General features: G+C 38.2%; 1 protein-coding gene and 1 pseudogene across 13 annotated transcripts in view; one reads left to right on the forward strand and one right to left on the reverse strand.

Moving 5' to 3' along the window:
- Positions 1-21106, forward strand: part of Wnk1 (WNK lysine deficient protein kinase 1) — a 128125-nt gene that overhangs the window by 38407 nt on the left and 68612 nt on the right. For all 13 annotated transcript variants that reach the window (XM_074076348.1, XM_074076338.1, XM_074076340.1 and 10 more), the window contains exons 2-4: positions 7356-7528; positions 17686-17906; positions 20518-20675. In XM_074076348.1, coding sequence (XP_073932449.1) covers positions 7356-7528; positions 17686-17906; positions 20518-20675 — 552 coding nt within the window. The remainder of the gene's footprint in view (positions 1-7355; positions 7529-17685; positions 17907-20517; positions 20676-21106) is intronic.
- LOC109681619 (etoposide-induced protein 2.4 homolog pseudogene) lies at positions 11627-13854 on the reverse strand (annotated as a pseudogene).

A 21106-nucleotide genomic window follows, 5' to 3' on the forward strand; every position in this document is an offset into this window, starting at 1 on the left:
GTGTTAATTTAGAATGATTTATACTACAGTCTTATATCTAGTGGTAATTCCCGGTTAATCTTGCATTCCAATTGAAAGAAGACATTTCACAAAGGGGCAGGGCAGTATGTCTTTTATGTAAAGATTTTGTGACTTTATTCTGATTTAAAGTTCACTTCCCACTTGTACAACTGTTACTAGAGCCAGGTTCTTGGATCCAGAGATGATATAAAAGAGACTAGAAGAGTATGGACACAATCTTTGTTGGGACATTTGCATGAGCTAGACTGAAGACACATTTCTGATCAAGGGTGAGTTAGGTATAACTCCCTAAACATAGGAAAGGAAGTAGTTAATATAGAAAGAATTCCCACCCAGAGGTTCCCATTCAGGTCCTCCATGTAAAAAAGGGATTCAAGCATACAGAGAATATGCAGTCTTGATTGGTTAATGTCTGAAATCAGTTATGGGCAGCTCACTGGTCAACTTTGACTACTAGATAAGGCAAATTTTAGGAAGGCCACCCTTATTTGCATCTGTGGTTGTAGCTGTTGTATTTTTAATCCTGGGTTCCTATTTATGTTGTCTTTGGCTTTGCTGTGAAAAAGCACAAAATAGGTACAATCCCTGTGGGGTCTCTTTACAGCCTCTGATCACTGCTGTCTTTTTGTGTGGTCCCAATCTGTCTCATTGTTCCTTCAGTTTTTACTCTCTTAATCTTAAGGCATGTTGAAGGTCGGTCTTACAAAGCTGCTCAGACTGGAAAGGGATGTATCTATTGAAAGGAGTAGAAATCTCTGGGAGCTTAATCTAAGGGTCTCAGGGACAGAGCACTAATATATTGAGATTCCCTATCAGTTGATGGGATGGGCTGGAATCTCCACGTGACATGAAAATATGTCTTCTGTAGCCTAGAAGAGGCAAATTTGACAAGGAGGTTGAACATGGACCAAGTATCTGAAATAAAATGGTGCTCACAAAAGGCCTGAGTAGAGGCAGGAACCTGATAATAATGGGTAAAACTGACTTCACAGCAAACTAGATGATATTTGTATTAGTTTCTTGGCTATATATATATCTTTGTAACCAAGTGGACTATTTATAGGTGATATGACTATGTTGTTCTACATATACTGAGGTATTTAACGTAAGTTCAAACTCCTTGTTTTTTTTCCCTCTCACCAGGAGATAGTTCAGAGTAAGTCTATTGTCTACATTGACAACCCCAAGACAGGGCGTTTCCACTTGATGTTGCAAAGACTTCCAGGGTAACCATAAGGTTTTTGAGGGTGGCCTTATGATAAACAAATCCCATGGATACTTGCAGAAGTATCCCTTTTTTTTTCCTTTTTTCCATGCTAGGGATTGAACTCAGGCCTGGTACTTACTAAGCAAATGCTTTACCTCCAACACAGCTTTTGGTAATATTCTTTAAGGGTCTCAGCTTGCTGTTTGGAGAAGGCAGAATTTTCATCCTTGTTTTGAGTAATTTCACAAATTCCATCAGAATCAACAGGCTTGGTTACACATATTTCCATCCCTTCTATAAACCAATCTTGGTTTTCCCTTTGGTAGCGAGTGACCCAGTGAGGGGTGACCCAGTGAGGGGTCACTTGCTGGGATTAAATTTGCTCGGACTTGGTAGACAACAGGTTTGGAAGCATGCTGCCATAGCTTATGTTTGCTGTTGAACTGTCTTGTGACCTCTTATTTTTCCTTTACTATACAAATGGACAATAAGACATGTAAATCTCCCCAAATTAAATCAAAGGAGGAGGAAGGTTAAGTGTTTTAATTTCTCAGTAAATTTGTCTGGGTCCTATGAGACTCTTTCAAAATTTCCCTGCATATGGTCAGATCTTTCAGAAGAGGACATGCACCTAATGATTCCTCCATTCTAGTCCTCTGAGAAGACACAGATTTCCTTTGTCTGAGTGACAAGCAGTCCTGTTGCTGGTGATACTAACAGTGCTTGTGCTTTGTGGACTGTCTAATAAGGAGGGATATAAATTGGGGTTACTCTGATAAAAGGTGGTATGCCTTGTGTCTCCGAATTGGAGATGGGTGACAACATCTTGTAGTCTCCTCCACCCCCCACTTCTGGGAGTTTGGGGATTGAGACAGGTTTGGAGGGACATAGGTGCTGTTAGAAAGGGATTCATCATTATCTGGAAGCTAAGATACCAATCTTAGCTTCCAGAGTAATTTGAGTGAGACACCCTTAGCAATTGCCTCTCAGGTTTGAATCCTAGTAAAGGACTATGAAGATCTGGACATATGGTTTCCCATTTTCTCAGATTTTTATAAAACAGATATAGTTGTAATATAGTATTGTAGATTAATATGTAGTATTGAGTCATTGAAGGGCCAAGCTTTCTGGTCTCCCAGTTATTATTGTGACCAGGCCACATTTCAAAAGAAAATAAGCTTTTTCCTTTTTAGTCTACTCAATTTAAGTTTATCCAAGTTATTTAGAATGTTTACTAGCAGAGAATCCTTTGGAATGCTGACTGTTACCCCATTGTTAGTTCAAGAGACATGTTCAAGTTGCCAATTTCCCCTTTTCTTCCAAGTAATGTATCAGAAAGAAGGTTGCCCTGTCCTGGAAACTATTAGGGGGCTGCTGCTTTTAATGTGTATTGGGAAGTCAAAAGAGGTCTGGAAAGATCCTGGGTTAGGAGGTAGGGAGAACTGGCTGAAAGAGGAGTCCCTTAAGGAGCACAGATGAAAAGGATAATTAAAATATGAAGCCCCAAGTACTTTGTAAGTCATAGTAAAACTTTACAGAAAGGGAGGGAGCTGGGTACTGGTGGCTCTTGCCTGTAACCAGTTCTAACTACTTGGGAGACTGAGATACAGAGGTTGTAATCCCTAGACAAAAAAGCTTGTGAGACCTACCTCAGTGGGTGCTACACTTTGTCATCCCAGCTGTGCACAAAATGTAAAATAGGAGAAGAGGATCATGGTCCAGGTTGGCCTGGGTGTCCAAAATAGCCAGAGCAAAAAAGGCTGGAGGTGTGGCTCAACTTGTAGAGTGCCTGCCTAGCAAGAATGAGGCCCTGAGATTGGACTTTGATCACATGATAAAGGGAGGTATGAGGATAGGTAAGACACCCAAAAAACTGTATAGCATTTGTTGCCCTCAATGCAGAGAAACTAATGCAGATACTTTAAAGCGACAGAGGCCAATAGGAGAAGGGAACCAGGAACTTGGTCCTTCCTATTATTGCTTATACTCTCTCTTCAACAAAATTAGAGATAAGGGCAAAATAGTTTCCGCCTGGTAGCGAGGGGGTAGGGGGAGAGAGGGAGGGGGTGGGGGAAGGGGGGAGAAATGACCCGAACATTGTATGTACATATGAATAAAAGAATGAATGAATGAATGGATAAATAAATAAGGGCAAAAAAAAAAAAAAAAAAGAAAAGAATGAGGCCCTGGATTCAAACCTTAATACTGTACCACCACCCCCCCCCAAAAAAAAGCAAGGAAAAAATGAAGTACCTTTTTATTTAAAAGCTATATGGGAAAAGATACAAAACACCAAATATTTGGAAACTTTTTATTAAAACAACAAAAATCATTATTCCAAATTCTTAGCTGAGCTTGTAATAATGTAAGGGTAATCTCTAAAGACCAAAAACTTAAGAAGAAACTAAAAACCAGAGTGGGAAAAGTATGAGTGGACACTAGTGTGTTTCTGTGTCAGTTGCCCATTGTGTTGACTAAACCTTGGTTTTACTATCTGTCTGAAGATACATGAAATCTCAAACCTAAGCAGGAATTGGAGCTAAGACCTAATAAAGTCAGTTTTCTTGAAGAGTTATAACTTTAATCAAACAAAAACCTAGAGAAAATCAGTTTTTGAGACCGGGAAAAGAGAAACTTCCAAGTCAACTGAAAAAAGTTCTCCAAGAATTCATAACCAAGAATATGCAGTCACACGTATGGAAATCAAATTTAAACTCATTGCATGGAGTCATTGCTAGTCCTAACAATATCCCTAGAGCACTAAACACAAGTGAGCTCAGAGCCTTTCTACAGTGATTACCTACGACTGAGGATATATGAGATTCTAACAGACAAATCATAGCTTAAACAACCTCATCCAGTTTTGTAAATCACATGAAGAAAACTACCATGAATTAAATGTCGGCAGCCAAAACTTTGGCAAAATTAGATCCCTGGTACCTCAGATAAAGTGGTAGTTAATTGAGCCTCTAAAGTAAGTACATTTTTTTAAACTGAGTGCCATGGCACTCATCTGTAGTCCTGCTACTCTCAGGAGGTTGAGGCTGGAGGATTTTGAGGCCAGCCTCAAAACATAGTAACTTAGTGAGACTCCCATTTCCCACTACCTTCCTCCTCAAGAGTAAGTATATTTTAAGAGTTGCAAGGACTAAAAACTGAACACTCAGATGCTATTCCTTAGTAATGGGATTAGAGGCATGCAACATCATGTCCTGCTTTGTCTTTGATGCAAGTGGGGAAGAGTAGGGAACAGGAGTGGTGACCATAGCTCATTTTATCAAATTTCTCATGGGTATTTTGCAGACAGACTATTTGACCCTGTAGAGTTTTTGGTTGTTGTTGCTGTTGGGTTTTGTTTTTGTTTTTTCCCAAATAAGTTCTTACCATGTATCCCAGACTGACCTCAAACTCTGTCTTCCCAACTTAGGAGTACAGGTGTGTGCTACCATGTCTGATTTGACTCTGTTTTATTTTTATTATAGGTATACAAATATATGACGCTCTTATCTAGGTGTCAGCCCTCCCAGACTTGTATGGTCATTTAGAAGTATCTGGTTGATGTACATCTTTCCGTTATTTCTGGAGCAGAGACTGAGACCCTGTCACATGTCTTGTGCATCTTTGCCTCCCTTAAGTCTTAACGTTCAGTTAATAATAATAAAAAGAGGTAATAAACAGGCTAGGTGTAATAACTGAAAAAACTGGTGAACAAGAAGGTAGAACTGAGAACACTGAACAGGAAGTGGCAAAGAGAAAGAAATGGAAAATGAGAGAGAAGTTAAATAATAGTAAGTAGAGTGAGGTCTCGTGTTCCCACTCCCCCACACAAAATTTTACAAAGAAGAAAATGAAAGATGGGAGGAGGTAGTATTCAGAGAGACAATAGTCAAGAATTTTCCTGACTTGAGGACAAGTACTTGCAAGTTTTGGTTTTTAAAAAGCATAGATAGGTTAGGCAGTGATGGTGCACTGCTGTAATTCCAGCATTTGGGAGACCAAGGCAGGAGGGTCAAGAGTTCAAGGCCAATCTGGGCTGACCCTGACAGAAGAAAAAAAAAGAGAAAGTGTTCAAACACATTGATTCTACAGCAGCAGGATATGGTTTTACACACAACAAATAGGCCAAATAAAGAAATAAAAAAGTTAATGTCTGCTGCCAGGTGCTGCTGAGCATACTGAACAATGTAATCTTCATCTATGTACTTTTACTAGCTGGAAGGTGTCGTAGTCTGTTCAGGCTGTATAATAAGATACCTTAGATGGGGTTAATATATAAATGATAGAAGTTGATTTTTTGAACTGGCTCAAGTAGTATAGTGCTTGCCTAGCAAGCATGAGGAACTGAGTTCAAACCTCAGTAACACCAAAGAGAGAGGGAGAAATTGATTTCTCACAGTTCTGAGGAAGGGGGGATTCAAGGTCAAGGCACTAGCAGGTTTGATATCTGGTGAAAACTTGTTCTCTATTTCATAGATGATGCCTCTTGCTCCATCTTTACATGGTAGAAGGGAATAACTGACTCCCTCAACCCCTTTTATAAGGCTCACTAATCACAACCTAAAGGCCCCACTTCCAAATACCATGATCTTGGTGGTTAGGATTTCAATATGCATACACAGGAGTACAAAAGAAACTAATTGTGTTGAATTAGTTACCAAAATTTATTTTTAAGTATGACATAGTATGCATCACTAATGCATGTTAAAAAACTAGCAGAAATTCTAGTAGCTACCATAACTTCAAAGTAATGAGTAATGCAAATGATATTTTGAAATCTCTAACCATTTGTTAATATGATATGAAAATATTTGGGTCTCAGTAACAAAAATCACAGGCAATGTTGTTTACATCTATTATTAAAGGAAATGTTAAATTTTAATTCAGTATTAATGAAAAATAAAGACTTACTTTCACACAAGCTTATAAGTCTGTCTTAATTTTGTGGACCTTACATTAAGAAGTGGTATCCTCTGGACAATTACATATACATACCCAAGAAGACTGACAGTACAACATTATTTCAGTGTTTGAGTAGCAACAAATTAGACCTTAAGGATTCTTTATTGTGTGATTATATAAATTGTTAGATATTCACATATTTCTTACATAGTATAAACCATATGGTTATGATATATTTAAATTCAGAGTAGTGGTTATTCAAGGAGAAGGAGTAGGAATCAGGAGAACAATCTAGTTATATAGGGGGCTTATATAGTTATGTAAGTTAGATGTATAATGTTAATCATTTAAAATATGACAGACATTATTTTATGCCTAGAATATTTAAAGTATGTGTTCCATGCTTGAACAGAGATAGTTTGAATTGTAATTCATAGAACAATACAGTTCATGTGTATAGGATGTTGTCAGAGAAGAAAAAAAAAAGTTGAATGCTTTCAGATAAGTAAATTAACTCCTATAAAGTGTCAAGCACTTAAAACATGTGAAAACATGCCAGTTAGATTACTTAATGTTTACATTCCTATGGCGCAGTGCTATATGTTCATAAAACTCTGGGTTAGGTATGGTGGTTCTCACCTATAATCCTAGCTACAGGGAAGGCAGAGATCAGGGGAATAGAAGTTCAAGGCCAATCCGTGGAAAAATTTAGCAAGACTCCATCTCAACCAATAAAAGCCGGGGATAGTGGTGCTTGTCTGTCATCCCAGCTGCACAGGAAGCCAAAATAGGACCTCCATCCAGGCTCGCCCAGGCATAAACTAGAGGTCCTATTTGAAAAATAACTAAAGCATGAAGGGCTGGTGGTATGGTTCAAGTGGTGCAGTGCCTGCCTACCAAGTGAAGGCCTTGAATTCAAACCCCAGTATTGTCTCACATCACCCCCCCCAAAAAAAAAAAACCACATTAACCTGTTCTCACTCTAAGATAGGATAATGACTTAGTGACTTTAGTGTTCTGTTTCATTTTATTGATCATGATACTTACTTACACAGGCTTAATGTGTTTTATTTTTGAGACAGGATCTCAAACTTCTCTTGCCTCATCCTCTTGTACTGGAATTACAGACATCTGTCACCGTACTTGGCTCATAGTTAAAATCTTAATTTAACCATGTGACTGTGTTTTATCATTTTAAGGCACATTCTGTTGCTGTTTTTCATTTTAGGATCGAAAGTTAACAAAGTCTGAAAGGCAGAGATTTAAAGAAGAGGCTGAGATGCTAAAGGGTCTTCAGCATCCCAATATTGTTCGATTCTATGACTCCTGGGAATCTACAGTAAAAGGAAAGAAGTGCATCGTTTTGGTAACTGAACTTATGACATCTGGAACACTTAAAACGTAAGTCCATTAACATTATAAAAGCTGATTAAGAATTTATTTCAGGCCCATGAGCCTACTAAGGGAAAATTCTTCCAGTCACTGTTATACTAACATGTTTTCCTGCCCATAGCGCCCTCTGGTGCATTGTGATTATATAATTATTCATTGGCAACTATTGAAATGAAAAGTTATTGCAGAATAAACCTAGTTATTTTAAGTCATACTGATTGTTATTCCTAAAATGTAGTGGCTAAGAGACCTGAAATCAAATGTCAAGGTAGCCCTCTAGTGGTTAAAAAGAGATTAATGTTTATTGAAAAATGTTACCAAGTTGTCTTAGCACTTTGTATTGCTTTTTGCTACATCTGTGTAGCTATTATCTCAGCTGCAAATTCTACTGTGATGATTATCACTAAGGAATTTGTATCCCCAAATAGCTAGACATACCATTCCTTTCAGGAAAACAGCTAACATGGAGAAATTGCTTGTTTTTTCTATTGTAAAGAACTTTAGGTAAGAGTTGAAGTATGCCTGTGGAATCACAGATTTCTTAAGTGTCTGTTTATACTCAGAGAGGAGCCTGTAAAATTATATGGTATAAGTTTGCCATTGTGGAGGAATTGGATTTTTAGGAATTGTTACTATATTTATTCTCTTACTTTTAAGTTAATACTGTCTTTGAAACAAACTAGTCTGTATCTCCTGCTTATAGTCACTCACATGTGTCATTACATACTCCAGACAAATATACTGAAAAGCCAACAGACTATTTCTCTCCAAATCCTAATTTCTCTACCCAACTTGTCCAGCTTTGCTTATTACAACACCCTTTTCCTAGACATCCAGGGTTCTTGTTATTTCCATACCTATTTCTTCCACTGGACTATACTCCCCAGTATTGTATCTGAAACTAGGTATCCAAATCATTGAAGTATTTATCAAGTTTCAGATATAGTACTGGGGAGTACAGTCCAGTGGCATGCCTCAGTACGCTATAATGGTTTGCTTGTTTAAAGAACTATATTGAACCTGTGATCCCAGCTACTTGGGAGGCAGAGATAGGAGGATGCTGGCACCAGGCAAAAGGTTAGTGAGACCTGTAATCTGAGCTACCTGAGAGGCAGAGGTAGGAGGATCCTGGCACCAGGCAAAAATGAGACCTTATCTGAAAAATAATTAACTAAAAAGAGCTGAGAGCATGGCTCAAGTGGTAAGTGCCTACCTAGCAAGGATGAGGCCCTATACCACATACCCCCAAAAAATATGTTAAGATATTTTGGATAACATAGGAAATGAAGTCCCTGTGGAAATGGCTGACCTCTAGGAGTAAACTAAAATGCGGAATATAACATATGCCTCTCTACTGGTGTTTGTATTATTTTGTATTTTATATGTTGATGCCTCTATAATAGAAATGTCTACTACTTGGTTGGTGCAAGAAACCCAAGCCAAGGATTATATATCATAATTGACCCAGAACTCAGGAAACTCCTGGTGACATCTTCACTGTTTGTTGTCACACTTGTCTGTGGACAAAAGTTTTCCAAAGAAAATGACTTCACAATTAAATTATAAATCATACCAATAAAGATGAAAATACACAACCAGAAAATAATGCAGTAATTAAATATACTATGGACCAGTCTAAAAGTGATTACATGATAAGTATTTATGAAGATGTGAGTGAATATGTAGTAGTATATGAAGAAAAAAAAAAAGTAATAGAAGCCATAGGAATGAATAGGATTCCATCCCCAAAAAAGGGACAGGCATAATTGAAAAAAGATGTCAAGAACTTCTAGGAATTAGAACAAATTCATTGAGGATTGGTGGGGTGGCTCAAGTGGTGAGTGCCTGCCTAGCAGGAGCAAAGCCCTGAATTCAAACCCCAGTACAAAAACAAAAACAAAAACAATAAAGAACAGACCATTAAAAGTAAAAATTCATTGGGTAAGGGGCTCAAGTGGTAGAGAGCCTGCCTACCAAGTGTGAGGCCCTGAGTTCAAATCCCAATACTGCCAGAAACAACAAAAATTCATTTGTTAGATTAAACAGCAGAATAAAATGAGAAGAATAACTATGAAGAAATAAGAATATGACAGAAAGCAGAAAAAGAGAAATTCTTGTCTTATGTGTGAGTTTATTATTACACATGATTTTGACCAGTCAAAATATAAATATAAACAAAAAATTAAAAAATTTCAAAACCAAAATAAAAAATTCCTGAATATGCATTCCTTGGCTCAGTTGATACTGTGAAGCACTCTCAATTGTGTTTAGGGGCTATGGGTGTGGCTGAAGCAGTAGAACACCTGCCTAGCAAGATCATAGTCCAAAGTTCAAACTACAGTACCACACCCTATCCCCCCAAAAAAAGAATAAGAATCTGTTATGTTTAAATTGTGTGATCTGATGTTTCCCTGTCCTTAATTTTGAGAAAAGTATACCACACAAAAAGTAAATGGTACCCAAAAAAGCAAGGTAAAAGTTACGGTAAACTTTCTAAGGCACCTAATGTTCTTAATTGAAGTGATAGGGTGAAAACTTTAGGTCTGTGGAAAGGCATCTCTTTAGCAGAAGTTGGGCAGCATTATGGGGAAAATGAAGCATCCACAATATTTGAGACAGTATGAAATAACATCTAGTTTTTGGTGAGTAGTAGTAATGTGTAAAACAGTAATTTTTAGAACAGTAATGTAGTTTTGAGTTACGGATGCTCAGACCTACTGTATGTATGGTATAGATAAATTTGAGTAATTTCAGATACTAAACTCAATACATCCTAAGCATTCATGGTTTTTTCCTTAATGGTGCTTTCAATGGAACCATATGCCCTTAGATACAAAGTGTCTACTGTATTTAAAAGAGAATGAAATAAAGTGAGAAGATACATTTAAATTTAATCATCCTTCTAGGAAAAGCAATGATTCATGTTGATCATTTCTAAACAAATAGATTAAAACCATATTAACATCTGGAAGAATGTGTACAGAGTAACAAGAAACACTGGAGACATTTGGAGAGGCGCATTATGTGAACAGAGTGAGAATGAGTTCCAAAATGCGTGCTTTGGGGCCTTTCTAGTCTACCTTTCACATATACACTTAAATTGGAACAAATACAAAACCCATAACTGAAACATAGGAAGGTACGGGTTGGAAATATGAATCAGAAGTGGAATTTAGACTTATTTTTTAAACTGAGGTAAAATTTGAGTAACATAAAAATAACCATTTTAAGGCATACAGATCACACTGGTATTTAGTACATTCACAATGTTGTTTTGCTAACACACCTATCAAGTTCCTAAATATTTTTTATTAGTACAGAAGAACACTATACCCATTAAGCAGTTATTCCTCATCCCCCTTCTCCGTCCTGTGCTGCATATTTATTCTTTAATTCCACATTATCTAAGTTCTTGGCTAGCTGTTTGGTACTGTAGCTCAGGCTGGCCTGGAACTCTTAGTAGCTCAGGCCTTGAACTTGCAGACCTCCTGCCTTAGCCTCCCAAGTGCTACGGTTACTGTGCCACCATGCCCAGTTAGCTTTTTTGTTTTTAAGCTTGAAGCATTTGTTTGTTCTCCCCCACCCCACCACTGTGTTGCAGTTTGAGAGCCTCAGATGCTAGGCTAGCAGAAAGGTTTAAGTAGAAATAGCAGTATATGGGGAGTAGGAGCCTTGCCTTCTTCTTTCAGCTTTGCTGTAGCTTTTCTGGGCCTCAGTTTTCCCATCTGAAAACAAGGGTTGAACTAACACTGATCTAGTATCAATACATGGGATTTTAAAATTATGATTACATCATGAAATTTGCCATCTTAACTATTTTTCAGTGTATAGTTTAGTAGTGTTAATACATACACATACACATTTCTGTTCAATCTCCAGAATTCTTTTCATCTCACAAAACTTAAAATGCTATGCCCATGGAACAGTTTCTCATTTCCCCATCCCCACAGCCCCTGGCATCCCCAGCTGCTTTCTGTCTCATGGATTTGTGTAATCAGGATATTTCCTAGAATGGAACCATAAAGTTATATGATATGACCTTATGTGTGTGGCATTTTTCACTAAGCACTATTTGGAGGATCCGCATGTTGTAGCATATATCAGCACTTTATTTTTTATTTTTTTTTTATGGGAAATCAGCTCACATTTAATTGTGACATTTTAAAATTGTACAAGTTTTTGACATCTGCCCCCCACATTAGTCTCTTAAAATGACAGGAAAACATCACCAATCACAGGTTTAATGGGTTTAATAAGTTTACCCTTTCAGTTCCTATTTGTAGCACCCGATATTCCTTTGAAATACCAGTCATACCTGGCAGTGGCCAACAGCAAGTTTCCATCTTCCAGAGTTGAAAAGTTCAGGTTCTCTAAGCATTCTATATTGCAGTGGCACTTGTCCAGAATTGGTACCTCCCCATTGTTGGGGAACTTTAAATGTACCAGTGAAAAAATCTTTTTCCCCTTCAAGGGGAAGAAAGAAAATTACTCCTCAAAACCAGCTGATCTGGCTATAAGGTGTTTCCTTTTGTCCCATCTCTTCAGGCTCTTTTTTTCTCCTCCTTTTTTTTTTTGCAGTAGAGCAAGAGAGACCAAAACCTAACCTGAGTTACAAGAAACATGACAGTGATGGCTATAAAGGGAGTGTTAAGGAGCAACTGCGGTAACTCCTCTATCTCCCACATCCAATGTGTGTGCTTCACAGAAAAACAACAAAAATAACAAATCCACAAAATACAACAGCTAGAAATACAAAATCCATTCATCCAAGGGTGCTGGAAGGCAGGAAAAAGATGGGAGGGAAAATGGCACAGGGAGAAAAACAAAGTATTCAAATCAGTCCAGGCACAGGGGCTGGCAAATGCTAGAAAATAGCTGCAGAAAAACCTGTGGTCCTTTTAGACTCACGGTGGTAGTAAAAATCCACATACTGGTGTCAAGAAGATTCTGCCTTACATGCACCAGAGTCAAAAATCCCAATTCCTCAAAGAGAAGGGAAAATGCAGAGGGCCCTTGGCAGAGTGGATTCTGCCTTCCCTGGCATGGGAGAACAGAGAAAAGAGCTGCCACAGCCTCCATCCAATCCCACCCATACCCTCTGGAGAACAGGTAACTCAGTGGCCTGCAGCAGCCTTCAGTTTGGCAGGAGATGGATGTGGTGAAGGGAACTTCTCAGCAGAGGTGGAGCTGCTCAGGGCAGACTGCAGGTAAACTGTCTTGTGGAAGAGTCTGTTGCTTAAGAAGACTGCCAAGGAGAAGAGGCGCAACTGGAAAAGGTATGCTTTTCCAGGTGTCTTTGCTTCATTGGTGCTGATAATGAATAAAGGAACGAGAATAGAGAAGAGGCAGCCACTGATAATGTATGAGGACTGCATTGCTGTGAGGAAAGCCAAGGGCAAACCAAACCCAAAGTAGTAAGGCCAGTTCCTTTCTATGTTTGACAATCGCTGGTGCATTTCAATTCCTTTATTGAACCAACGATATTCAAAGCAGTACAGTGAGTAGAGAAGGGACATATGCAGCAGACTAACCAGCTGACCAACAAGATGAATGGGAAAGAGACTCACAAACATCCCCTGGATAAGGAAAAAAGCCTGTAGCAAAAGACTGAAGAGCATGTCAGCAATTGTTTTGCTGACACTGGGGAATGGATGAGGCTTCCTCCCTGACACCTCAAATGCCAGGTCGGCTGTATCTTGAAACCAAATGGCATTCACAACTTTGCTAAGCACAAACGGGGAGCACCCAAAGAGCACTGAAAATTGATGTGAGGAAGAATTCCAGCCACGACCAAACATCTCCATGCGGTGATGGAGCACCAATAATTCGGGCTGTTACTGACTGAAGCACAGGAATAAACACTCGATAAAACAAGAGAAGACTGAACCAGAATTCTCCGCCATTCCAAGCACAGCACTGGAAGATTCTACTAACAATACGAGGCTCACTCTCCTGCTTCCGCTCTATACTCTGGGCTCTCCGCTGTGCCAGGACACTACTTGCCCTTCTTCAACGCTGTTCCTCTCTCTTTTGCTGGATTCGAGCATCTAGCTTTGAGATGGTACAAATACCCCAGACGGAGTCTTTGATTCCCCTGCCAAGGTCCTGGAGAAAGGTTTTGACACTGTCAGCCATCTCTTCACCACCCAGACTATCAGCTACACAGAGGAGAGAGAAATGCCCCAAAATGTCTCATCATGAAGGACCCCGCAGCCCTGCCGCTGCGGCTCCGGCCTGGGCGCTCGCCCACCCCAGGCCCAGCCGCTCGGCTCCTCCGCGCCCGGCCACCGCTCCACCGGGCGCTCCCAGGGCCCGGGACGCTGCGCCCGCACTGGGCATGCCCGGGCCGCACGGGGCCGCTACTTTATTCCCTTTTATAACTCAATATTCTACTGTGTACAAATTCCATAATTCATCTGTTGATAGATATTTGGGGTGTTTCTACCTTTTGGCTATTATGAATAGCTCTGGTATAGAGTACCTGTTTTCATTTCTTTTAGATATACACCTTTTGAAATCACTGAGTCATATGATAATTCAGTGTTTTAACTTTTATTTTTATTTTTTTGGCAGCATGGGGGTTTGAACTCAGGGACTCACCCTTGCTAAACTGGTGCTCTACCACTTTAGCCACTCCACCAGTCCTGTATTTTAACTTTTTGAGGAACCACCAGATTGGTCTTTTGTTTTTTAATAGCCATCTTACTGGGCATGACAGTATGAATCATTATGAACTTGATATGCATTTCCCTGGTGATTAATGATGTTATGCTCTTTTTCATATGCTTTTTTGTCATTTTTGTATCTTTTGAGAAATGTTTATTCAAGTCCTTCATCCATTTTTTATTGAATTTGTCTTTTTGTTGATTTGTAAGAGTTCCATTTCGCTGGGCACCAGTGACTCATACCTGTAATCCTAGCTATTTGGGAGGCAAAGATGAGGAGGATTGCGGTTCAAAGCCAGCCTAGGCAAATAGCTCAGGAGACACTATCTTGTAAATATCCAGCACAAAAGAGGACAGTGGCTTAAGTGGTAGAGCACCTGTCTAGAAAGCCTGAGGCCCCAAGTTTAAACCCCAGTACCATAAATAAATAGTCAAAGGAGTTCACTTTAAAAAAAAAAAACAAACAAACTCCATTTTATATCATGGAAACTAGTTACCAGATAACATGATTTGCAAATATTTTCACCTATCCTTGGGTTGTCTTTTCACTCTTTGATAATGTCTTAGAATGTACAAAGTTTAATTTTGATGAAAGCTATTTTGTCTATTTGCTGCTCTTGTTTGTTTTGGTCTTTTTGCAGCACTGTGGATCGAACCCAAAAGCCTCATGAATGCTAGGCAAGCATTCTACCACTCAGCCAGACTTCCAACCCACCTTTATGGTTTTAGCGTCCTCTCTAAGACTTCATTACCAAAATCAAGGTCATGCAGATTTAACCCTAAGTTTTCTTCTCTTTCATAGGTTTAGCTCTTATTTAGGTTGTTTTTGAGTTAACTTTTGTATATGGTGTGAGGTAGAATCTGATTTTGTTCTTTTGCGTATTGATATTTAATTGTCCCCACATCATTTGTTAGATTGTTTTTTCTCTGTCGAAGTCTTGACACCATTGTCAAAAATCATTTAATCATAGTTTAGACTTATATGTGGACTCTGAATTCTATTTGTTGATCCACATAGCTGTCCTTATTGCCAGTATCACGCTGTTCTGAATACTGTAGCTTTTTAGTAAGTCTTGAAAATTGGCAATAAAAGTTCTCCAACTTTGTTCTTTTTCAGTATTATTTTGGCCGTTGAGAGCCTTGCAATTCCAGATTTTCATTTTGCAGGTAGAGGGGGAAAGCTGTTTGAGTTTTGGTAGCTTCAGTTTTGTACTGATTCTGAAGATTGCTTTGGGTAGTGTTGCTGTCTTAACTATATTAAATCTTCTAATCCATGAACACAGAGTGTTTTTCCATTTATTTATGTATTAAATTTCTTTTAGCAATGTTCATAGTTTTGAGTGTTTAAGTAGTTCACTTTTTTGGGGGGGGGGGGCGGGTACTGCCTCATACTTGTTAGGCTACTTTGAACTACTTTGCCACTTGAACCACTTCACCAGCCATCTTTGCTTTGGTTATTTTTGAGGTGTGTGTGGGCGTCTCACCTTATGCTTGGGCTGGCCTGGACCATGATCCTGTTTGTGCTTTCCCACATAACAGGCATGTGTCTGCCACTGCTCCCAGCCTCTGGTCGAGATGGGGTCTCACGCACTTTGTTTGGCTGGGCTAGGTTCAAACTTCAGTCCTCCTGATCTCCACTCCCCACGTAGCTAGATTTACATGATTGAGCCCTACCCCCAGCCAGTCTTAACATTTTTGGCTAAACTTAATCCTTCATATTTTATTCCTTGGGATATTGTTGCACTTGAAATTGTTTTCATATTTTTCTTTTCAGGTTGTTAATTTCTACTGTATATATAATATACAATCAGTTTTTATATGTTGATCTAAAACTTTTTGGCAGCTTTGCCAAATTCTTTTACTAGTGTGTACATAGCATATGTGTATATTCTCTCTGATATTTATGTATAGGATTATGTTATCTGTGAATAAAGGTAGTTTTATTTCTTCCTTTCCAACTTGGATGCCTTTATTTCTTATCTAATTGTTCTGTGTAGAACTTCCAGTACAATGTTGAATAACAGTGGTTATCTGATCTGAAGTGTAAAAGTTTTCAATCAATAAGTGTAATGTTAGCTATAGATTTTCCATAAATGTTCATTATCTTCTTCAGGAGGTTCTCTCCTGTTCCTAATCTGTGAGTATTTGTATCATGGAGAGGTGTTGGATTGTTGGTTTTTGCGGGGGAGGGTATTTCCCACTTTGTTCTCTTAATGGTGGTGTATTATGCTAATTGATACTGTGTTGAACCATTCCCATTATTTTATGAACAAATCCTATTTGATCATGGTATAGAATCCTTTCTCTGTGAAGTTAGATTTGGTTTGTTAAAATTTTGTTAAGGATTTTTGCATCTGTTTAGGAGATATTGGTTTGTAGTTTTCTTGGAGTGCCTTGTTTTTTTGGTGGTTCTGGGGTTCGAACTCAGGGCAGAATTTAGGGACTCTCCTTCTGTGCCTACTTTTTGGAATTCCTTTATTTTCCAGATCTCCACTGTCCAAAAGATGAAACTGCTGTATACTGTTTCATACATCTTGTGCTGTTCAAAATGGTTGCACATGCCACATGTGGCTTTTTGAGCACTTGAAATGTAGCTACAACTGAGACAGGAACTTAGAAATAGTCACATTTGGCTAGTGGATATTTTGTTGGACGGACCATCACTGCAGTAGCTCTTCTAATGGTACTCAATGCTGTGGAGCCATTCCAAACTTTGTCCTAATTTCTGTATGGGTTTTAGCTGACTGGCAGTCAGACTGGGGCCTTCTTTCAGGTGAAAAGCTATAGAAAGTAGGAAGCTCAAGTATTACTTTCCGGTCATCCTTGCATGAACTCACCTTCAGTTTTTTTGGTGGATTTTGATTACTTTCCAGCACCATACAATCATTGTTTTATTTTATTTTATTTTTATTTTTATTTATTTATTATGTTGTCCTGGCATTTGAGCTCAGGGCCTCATACTTGCTAGGTAGGTGCTCTTACCACTTGAGCCTTGCCCCCAGCCCTGTTTTGGTTTTTTTTACTAGAGTTTAGAACTGCATCTTGTGACCAGTAATTGTAGCTAATCTTGTCATTTACCAGAGGTAGAACTGTACCTCTTATTCATTTCAATAACAAACTAATGTTAAGAATTCATTTTTGTACTGTTACTAGTTTTCTTACAGCTATTTAAATATTTTTCCAAAATGTTCAGATACTGCTAATGGCAATACAGTCAATTTGATCTCCCATGCTTTTAAGAAAAAGCTGGTTACCTAATACTGTGACTGTTGAGATGAAAAGTACTTGGAAGACTCGTTTGTCTTTCTAACGGAATTTTCATTGTAAACTATCCTAGCCTCTTTAACCTTAACTAAAAAGTATCAGTAGCCTTTAAGGTTACTGAATCTTAATATTCTTAATTTGATATCCCCATTTCTGGTATGCTAGAATTTAATGGAATTCTTCAAAGCAACAAACTCATATCATTGATAACCTGTGTGGTATACTTTGCCTTTGTAGGTATCTGAAAAGGTTTAAAGTGATGAAGATCAAAGTTTTAAGAAGCTGGTGTCGGCAGATTCTTAAAGGACTTCAGTTTCTTCATACTCGAACTCCACCTATTATTCACCGGGATCTTAAATGTGACAACATCTTTATCACTGGCCCTACCGGCTCAGTCAAGATTGGAGACCTTGGTCTGGCAACCCTGAAACGGGCTTCTTTTGCCAAGAGCGTGATAGGTATGTTTCCAATGTACTTTGCAGCCTGGCTGGCTTTCTGACACTACTTTTATTTAGAAACCTGACCCACTCAGAGCTTTTCTGGCATGCAGTAAACCTTCAGAAATTCATAGCTTGAACCTAGTTCTACTTAGGAGATGTGGGGTTCTCTCTATTTATGCTTCTGGAATTATCTTGAAGACTGTTCATGCAGTAGGCTTACTGAGCCACTCTGTTAATATTATATACTATTAGTACAGTAGATACAGTGTGTCACTTTCTTCACTAAAAAATGAAATTTATATGTTCTCCAGTTTCACAAATATTCATTGGATATATCTTCACAGATATCTACCTGTTTAAAATTTTATTTGAAAATATGAATATGGGCAGTCTGTTCTGAAAAGTTGGTTTTATCAACTTTTTTTCTTACTCCTATCCTTCAGAAGTTATGATATATCTAAAACTGGTTCCTTTGTCTTATTATTCTGGACATTTTGGGCTGAACAATTTGTTGTAAAGGGGTGTCTTATTTATTATAAGATTATTTAGCAACATCCATGGCTTCCACACACTAAATGCCAGTAGCACAACATCTATCCACCAACGCTAATTATTCTAGCCAAAAATATGTCCAGACATTGCTCTGTGGAAGGCAGAATTAACCCCCTATTAAAATAATGATCTAAAGAATAAAGCTGTCTTTTTAGACTTTTAAATTATGTCACAGCTGGAAAAAAAAAGTCTGTTTTGATGAGCTTTCATTCTCAAAAGAGATTATCGCAATTTAAAAACTTGAAATCTCAGGCATTCTACTCTTCTCACCCTAAAAGGGTACTATAACAACAATAACAAAAGAAATCCATTAATTATTATTTTATTTTAATTCTAATTTTTAAATAAATTTTTATTAGGATATATTCATTATACAAGGTAGATTCATAATGACAATTCCAATTAGACTTACGTTGTATATTAGTTACATTGCCTCCATTGTCTCTCCCCCTCAACCCCCTCTCTTGTAAAGCAATCACAAGAGATTTCTTAGTTCTGTTTCATATAGGTATATGAAATCTGTCTACCATACCATCACCTTAATCTCTTAACTCACCCTCCTCCCTCTCACTAGCACCCCCCACATACATACACTGAAACTAATTATTAAACAAGCTAGAATCCTTAGTATTAATAAGTAAAGCATGAGGCATTGGTAATTTGCACATTTACAAAACAGTGTTCTCCTTGGAATATTAATGTAAGTAGGATTGGAATGCCATATTTACATTTTCTTACAGTAGACTAACAAAATTAAGGAGAAAAAAGATACTTAAAGCTAAATTTCCTTTCTGCCTTCTTCACAGAAAACATATCTTTGATTTGCCTGTGGTATTTTAAAGTCTCTGACCCAAGAGAGTTTTTATATTTTTGTTTATTAAATAATACTGGGAAAACCTGTTCTTGGAATTGCCTTTTATCTTGTATAAAGATTTAGCTATTTGGAAACACCACAAAATCTAGTCTTATGGGATCATCCACTCTTATGCTCATAAATCAGGCTATATTTGAGCTCTGTATTTGTTTTTTGCCTGTGGGATGCCCTTCACTAAGTTTCTTACATCTGCAATAGGCATATTTATATACTGTAGGTGTGCAGGTAAGTATGTGAGGAAAGGGGCTCTTGTGTGACCTTTACAAACAACACATTGTTTTATTATCTTTAAAAACATTGAACATAGGGTTTAAGACTACCAGGCCTCCTTAAAAAGTGAAACTGATCTCAGATGGAATGTTAATGGCCAAGAGATTAATTGTGTATGTATCTTACAACTGCCATACAGTAGGGGGCAGACAAGCACTTCACTTTTTTAATCCATCTTTTTGTTGTTTTGTTTTTTTGCGGTACTGGGGCTTGAACCCAGGGCCTTCACCTTGAGCCATTCTGCCAGCCCTTTTTTGTGATGGGTATTTTCAAGATAAGGTCTTACAAAATATTTGCTTGGGCTGGCTTTGAACCTCGATCTTCCTGATCTCTGTATCCTGAGTAGGTAGGATTATAGGCATGAGACACCAGCACTCAGCTTTTTTTTGGTTTTTTTTGGTTTTGGTTTGGGTTTGGGTTTTTTGAGACAGGGTCTCACTATGTAACCTAGGCTGGCTTGGAACCCACTGTGTAGTCCAGGCTGACCTCAAACTCATGCTCCTCCTGCCTCAGCCTCCCAAGTGCTAGGATTGCAGGTGTGCTCCACCACACCCAGCTAATTCATCACTTTATAGATAGATGCCAGTGTAATTCATCTATTAGTCAAGACTCTGCTTTGATATATATATACATATATATATATATATATATATATGTATATATATAAAATCAGAATCCGTATTAAACAGTGTATGTAAGTAATCAGACACTTTGTTCAGTTTCTTATAAAGGCATTATAGTGGAAGATCTGTGAGATAGTTAATGGAACAGGCTAAGACATTTCCTTTCTTTTTCCCCCTTTCTCTTTTTTTCCTTACAGTTTCTTTTTCAAAGGTTTCCCTTTTTAAAGGTTTCTTCCCTTTGTTCTCCTGCTAGTGGGTAACATCTACAGCTTCTGCTCACATTGACTCTAAATCATTCTTTTAATTTAAGGTACCCCGGAGTTCATGGCCCCTGAAATGTACGAGGAGAAATACGATGAATCTGTTGATGTATATGCTTTTGGAATGTGCATGCTTGAGATGGCTACATCTGAATATCCGTACTCAGAGTGCCAAAATGCTGCACAGATCTACCGTCGAGTGACCAGTGTAAGTCAGTTTTCCCTAACTGTTGGTGAGGTTGGGTCATATCTAGTGAGTCCCAAGCTGGATAGCATCTAACCATGCAAAAGAAGACAGTAGTAGAAAGTATACTGAATAAGGGGGGGCTTGTTGAGTGCAAATTTCATGATACAGTAAGAGCAACGATTAAAAAAATACAGATTTATTCAAACCCTTCTTACATTCATTTAAATGGTTATTATGAGATATATATTTAAAACCACATCCTCTTCAGTTATTTTTCAACCCCAAGATAATTCATCTAGTAATTCATCTCATTCTCTCTTACCATATTGCTTAATTTCTGAATAAAAATAACCCTTTTAGGCCAGGTGCAATGGCTCAAGCCTGTTAGCCCAGCTATTCAGAGGAGGCACAAATAGGAAGATCACAGTCTAGGCTGGTCTAGGCTGGTCTTG

Source organism: Castor canadensis, chromosome 6 (assembly GCF_047511655.1).
Source record: "Castor canadensis chromosome 6, mCasCan1.hap1v2, whole genome shotgun sequence".
NCBI lineage: Eukaryota > Metazoa > Chordata > Mammalia > Rodentia > Castoridae > Castor > Castor canadensis.